This window comes from Orcinus orca, chromosome 16, assembly GCF_937001465.1.
Source record: "Orcinus orca chromosome 16, mOrcOrc1.1, whole genome shotgun sequence".
NCBI classification, from domain to species: domain Eukaryota; kingdom Metazoa; phylum Chordata; class Mammalia; order Artiodactyla; family Delphinidae; genus Orcinus; species Orcinus orca.
Genome location: NC_064574.1, coordinates 81969491 through 81974925, shown reverse-complemented (window position 1 = coordinate 81974925; position 5435 = coordinate 81969491). Strand labels below are relative to the sequence as shown.

Genomic DNA, 5435 nt, shown 5'->3' with positions numbered 1-5435 from the left:
TTTTGTCTCCTTATACCGTTTGCATTTTTAGTAGGAAAAGATGGGTAAATTCTTTGTTATACTAGTTAGTTTTTAGGGTAGAACCTTAGATTCTTAGTTTCTTATATTGAGCCATCTTGTACAACCTTTACCCAAAAGAACCGGTTCTCGAATGCCGTGTTTTAGCCGTGCAGGACTTCGGCAGAGGAGGCCTGCTTGCATACAGGCAGCAGAGAAACCCGCCTCCAATGAGCAGCCAGGGAGCCCCTGCCCAGTGCCCGTGGCAGGCGTGTGCAGGGGAGTGTGCAGTGGGAGAGAAAAAGCACAAGTTGTCATTTTGGTTTAGAGATTATTGTGCCCAGACTAAGTCATCTTCATCATAATTAGACACAGAGTTTGACATTTCAAGGCTGAGACTCTTGAGAGGCGCAAATAAATGAATACAGCGTAGCCTAGAGCATGGCTGTGTGCCCAGAAGCGGAGCAGTGATTCCAACACAACTCTAGTAGTTAGGACAACGCTGGTAATAGCACTTCTCAAAGGACATCGTGATATTCTTAAAAGAATAAATTTGCCCTTTTGCTAACCCATGGGAAGCATTACTTCCCTCCAGGAGAGAATCCCAGCACCTGGGCACCTGCCTCTTCCCGTTTGCTGTGGCATCCTCCCTGCCCACCCCCCACCGATGGCAGGAGCTCCTTTGTGTACATGTGTTTGTACCAGTACATCGGCAGGGCTGTCGTGACAGAACAAGGATAGACAAAAGCAGGCCAAGAAACAGGAATTAGCTACCAATTTCTTTTTAGTTTCATTAAATCACATGGTTTGGGAGCAATTCCAGAGGTTTTTAGAGAAACGATGTATTCTGTGAAAGAAACAAATTTACTATCTTGGCCTCTAAGAACTTAAGCCCAGAGTCATCTTTTTTCTTTTTTTAACTTGGGCCATCTCACGTCCATGGAAGAAGGCCCATCCCTGTCGTGGCAGCCAGAAACCCGCAGTGCTGGGGTCTGAGACGGTGGAAGGTCCCTTCTCATCTCGCCCTGCTTGTGAGACTCCGAGCAGTCCTCGGTCCACAATCGCTACTGATTTGGAGGGACAGTGGCCAAAGCCCTTTGGAGGCTTTGGTGTCAGGTCATAGTTCTGCCAAGCTGCGTAGCCTTGAGCAACATAGTTAACATCTCTGAGCCTCACTATCTTCACCTGTAAAATGGGAGTAGTAAAGGGTTAGCAGTTCCTGTTATTCAGTAAAGCCGAGGTTTGCCTTCAGGCTTGGCATTGGCCCTATACTAGGCCCCGGAGACCCTTAATAGCAGAGTGGGGTAGGGTGGGAAGTGGTGTATGAAGGATTCTGCTAACCAAAAAAAGTTTTTTCTAGAATATGCTGAGAAAACTGGGGTTGGCCTCAGAACCCAGATTAATTGCTTAGGCATGGACCCTTCAGTTTGACCCAGCAATCACGCAAGTGGTTTAGTTCTCATGTGTGCCCAGTGAGGCAATGATGCGAAGGCCTAGGGTTCCCTCAGGTGCCTGCGATGTCGGTGAGGCCATTAAGCTACCCCACGTGGAATAGTACAGATGGTCTATACATTATAAAGTTACGTGAGTTATGTGTGTGTCTAATTCAAATATTGGGTGTGGTAGGTAGACTACTGGCCCCCCAAAGATGTCCCTGCCCTAATCCCCAGAACCTGTGAGCTTTGCAGATGGGATTAAGTTAAAGATCTTGAGCTGGGGAAGCTGAGCCTAGATTATCAGGTGAGCCCAGTGTAATCACAAGAATCCTTAAAGGAGGGAGGCAGGCAGGGGAGAGTGAGCAAATGAGAAGGTAGAAGAACAGATTGGGGTGGGAGAAGGCCAAGGCCTCTAAAAGCTGCAGGAAGGAACCTGGTTCTCCCCTGGAGCCTCCAGAAGAAACAGCACCCCGCCAGCACCCTCCAGCCACTGATGTGGGCTGTGAAGATCTGACCTCCAGCGCTGTAAGAGAAGACACTTGCGTTGTCTCAAGCCACCCACTCTGTGGTGAGTTGCTCCAGCAGTAACAGGAAATGAATCCACTAGGTCCATTCAGAAAAGGGGAGGAGGGACTTCCCTGGCAGTCCAGTTAGGACTCTGTGCTTCCATTGCAGGGGCACGGGTTCGATCCCTGGTCAGGGAACTAGGCTCCCACAAGCCACTCGGCACGGCAGGAAAAAAAAAAAGGAAATATGGTCTGGAGCTGAGTTTTTCAAACTGAGGGTCAGAGCCCATTTGTAGGTTGTAAAATCATGGCTGGTACTTAGAGGAGAAAACAACATTCTGCATTGTGTGTAGTAAGTTCTGCTTCATGGTACTTCTGTTTCAGATACACAGGGGGCTGTGGACTAGGCCGCAACATATGTCTGTCATGGTCAAAAAAAGTTTGAAAGCTGCTAAGGTAGAGGAGCTTGATGAGTGGGGCTTGATGAGGAAGGATGGGCGGATCCAACACAGCAAGGATGTGTGCCATGCACACAAGGTCACTGTGCCGGGCACCAAGGGAAGCAGCTGATATGCAGGAACTCCTCACAGCAACCCTGCAGGGTTAGAACTGTGACTGCCACATCTTAGAGATGACAAAACTCAAGTTCAGAGAGGGAGGGCAGCCTGTATCAAGGCAGCCTTTCCAGAGCCCCAGGGGTAACCGCCAAGCACGCTCCCTGCTGGGTGGTGACAGGCAGGGGAGATGCCTAGCGACCCAGCCCAGTTCTGTCACCACACTCAGAAGCAGGGTGATGTCATTGGAACCAGGAGGGGACCCCCGGCAATACCTGTGGGGTCTCCTGGTAGACCTCGGTTTCTCAGTTGAGCCTTGTGGCTTGGAAGGGGTGTGAGCAGGCCCCGGCTGAGGAGTGCTGTGTGTGCTCCAGACCTCCATGTGTGCATGGCCTTGGAAGGAGGCCCAGGGTCTCCCCTCTTCCCTCCTGGTACCGGGTGTCAATTCTTTGATCTCAGGGGGAGACCTATGGTCCCCATTCGGGGGTGGGCAGGGGCTGAGACAGAAGGAGATAGCGCTGCGTGCTTCTGGAAGGTTTTCCTCCCTGGTTTCCCGCTGCCTTGGCCAGCCCACCACCTCCTGAGTCCAGAAGCCTGAAGCTAGGCTGCCATCTTGTGACCAGGAGGCAGTAAGGCCAGTGCAGCAAGAAGGAAGGAGCAGAGAGCCAGGGAGGACCTTGATGGCCCTGAAACGCTGCCCCAGACCCCAGCTGATGGCCCTGCTCAAGTCAGCCAGCACTGAGGAGTCAGCCTGGGTGTGTGTCTGCCTCCTGGGAATCCTGGGAAGGCAGGGAAGAAGGTAGAGTGTAGGACCTTCATCCCAGGGCACCAGGGGAGGCAGATTCCGGGCAGAAACAGAAAGCTCTCTGAGCTGTTCTTTGAGCTCCAGATGAAATTCTTCCACCACCAGGTTCTCCTCACCCAAGGACTTGCTCCACTTAAGGCTTAGAAGACTGTTCCCCAAGGGAGCCATTTCAAATAACACCCCTGTCGCTTCCCAGCTTGAGGTGTGTTTCCCATCTACTGGGTCTTCCCACAGTGACCGCAGGCCTGTGAGGTGGCCGGGCAGTGCTTGTTAGGAATTAGCCTCACTTTACAGATACAGAAACCCAGGCACTGCAAGAAGATTCAAGTTACACTACAGGTTAAGTGGCAGAGCCGGAAGTGGGTTCAAGTTTCTAACCCCACTGGTTTGTTCATTCATTGATTCATTCAGCACTGAGTGCTCCTGGCTGCCAGGCATTGATCTCGGCGCCGGGAAGAGCAGAGTGAATAATACAAATATGGTTCCCGCTCACACTAAGCTTGAGTCTTACCAAATTAGCTCAGTTTCGTGAGGAAGAGGGAGTCCTCAGGTGTGCATATTTGTTAGGATGCTTTTAGGAATGAGTAACAGAAAAGCAACTCAAACCAACTTAAAAAGTAGATTCCTTGGCTCATGTACCTGAAGAAACCCCCGGAGGCAGGTTGGGCTCAGGCTGCCAGTCAGAGGTTGACCAGGGCTCTCGTCATTTCCTGGGATTCTCTCCATCACGCTCCCCCCCCACCCCGGGTTGCCGGGCTTCCCTGTGGCTCTTCCAGTTTCGTGTTCAAATTCCAGAAGGCGCTGCTTTCCCCTCTATCTTCATCCAAGATCCTGGGCTTTGCTTTGACCCACCGTCTCAGGTCACAAGTCCAGGAGGTGGGGCGGGGAGACCACACGCTGATTGGGTGACAGCACTCAGGGGCCGCCATCAGAGATGGGGCTCAGTCCCACCTGGAATGGTTCCCTGGGCATCTGCAAAGCTGCGGAGGGGTAAATGGAAGGCAGGGACACAAATGTCACCTCAGCATTAAACTGCACTTGTCCTTACGGGATGGGGGTGGCCAGTACAGACCATCTGAAACTTTTTTCTGATTAAAGCCATCACTTGGATTTGCCAAGCCTGGATGGGGGGCCCTGCTGACAGCCACTCAGTGTCCCCTCAGAGCCAGGAAGGCCAGGGTCCTACTAATTGAAGCTGAAGTTTCCCAAGCACCCTGTGTGCTCACCTCAAAGTGCTCCTCACCTTTGGACACCTTTCATTCTCCCGGCTGCCCGCAAGTGTGGAATTGTGTAATGGGAGCCATGACTGGTGAGCACAGGATCCTGTTGAGGAGGGGGTCAGGGACAGAGACACTCACTCATGTCCTGCAGGATAAAGGGAAGTGGGCCAGGTGGGGACAGGGTGGGACAAGTGTTCCAGACAGAAAAACAGCATGGCTCAAAGCGGGGAGACCTGACAGGGTGGGTGCCTGGCCCCGGACCTCCTGAGACCCACGAAGACCCCACGCCCATCCGTGATGCTGCTTAGTGCCTGGCTGACCAGCTGAGCTGAATCGTAGCGGGAGGGACCACCTGGCCACATCTCCATTGATGAGGCAGAGGGCAGGGATGGAGAGACCTACGGGCCTACCTGGCCCAAGACCCACATACAGGCGGCTGCCAGGCCGCTGGGTAACTTAAGGGTCGGAAGCGGTCTGCGGTGGAAAGAGGGGCAGGAAGTCGGCACTGAGAAGGAACTGGACCAGCCGGGGGTTGGCGGCCCCGTTTTGAAGCGAGGACCCCGGCGGCGGGCGGGCTGCCTCGGCTCCCCTGACTGCCCACACCCCGCACATTCGGCGCCCAGCGGGCATCCGATCGCGAATGGAGGGGTAGTCCCCGCGCGGCCAGGGCCCGAGGCCGGGAGAGGCAGCTAAGCTGCTGGGTCACCGGCGCTCCCCACGGCCGCTCGCGGGGATGGGGGCTGTGCGCCCTGCAGGGCTCGGGTTCCCGCCCGGGCTGTGTCCCCCTTGCCGAGCCTCAGTCTCCCCGCCCGCCAGGGGGCGAGGGGCGGACGCCTTCAGGGCGCCCCGGGTCAGCTCGGCCCCAGCCCCGGGGGGTGGGCGGGACCAGGGCTCTCCAACCGCTAGCCGCCCGCCCG

The 5435-nt window shown here is 54.4% G+C and overlaps 1 protein-coding gene across 1 annotated transcript in view; it reads right to left on the bottom strand.

The window, feature by feature from the left end:
- Window positions 1–763: 763 nt before the first annotated feature.
- Window positions 764–5435, bottom strand: part of PDAP1 (PDGFA associated protein 1) — a 29233-nt gene continuing 24561 nt past the window's right edge. Inside the window, exon 6 of the mRNA XM_033426583.2 lies at window positions 764–1182. Coding sequence (XP_033282474.1) covers window positions 1154–1182 — 29 coding nt within the window. The 3' untranslated portion in view covers window positions 764–1153. The remainder of the gene's footprint in view (window positions 1183–5435) is intronic.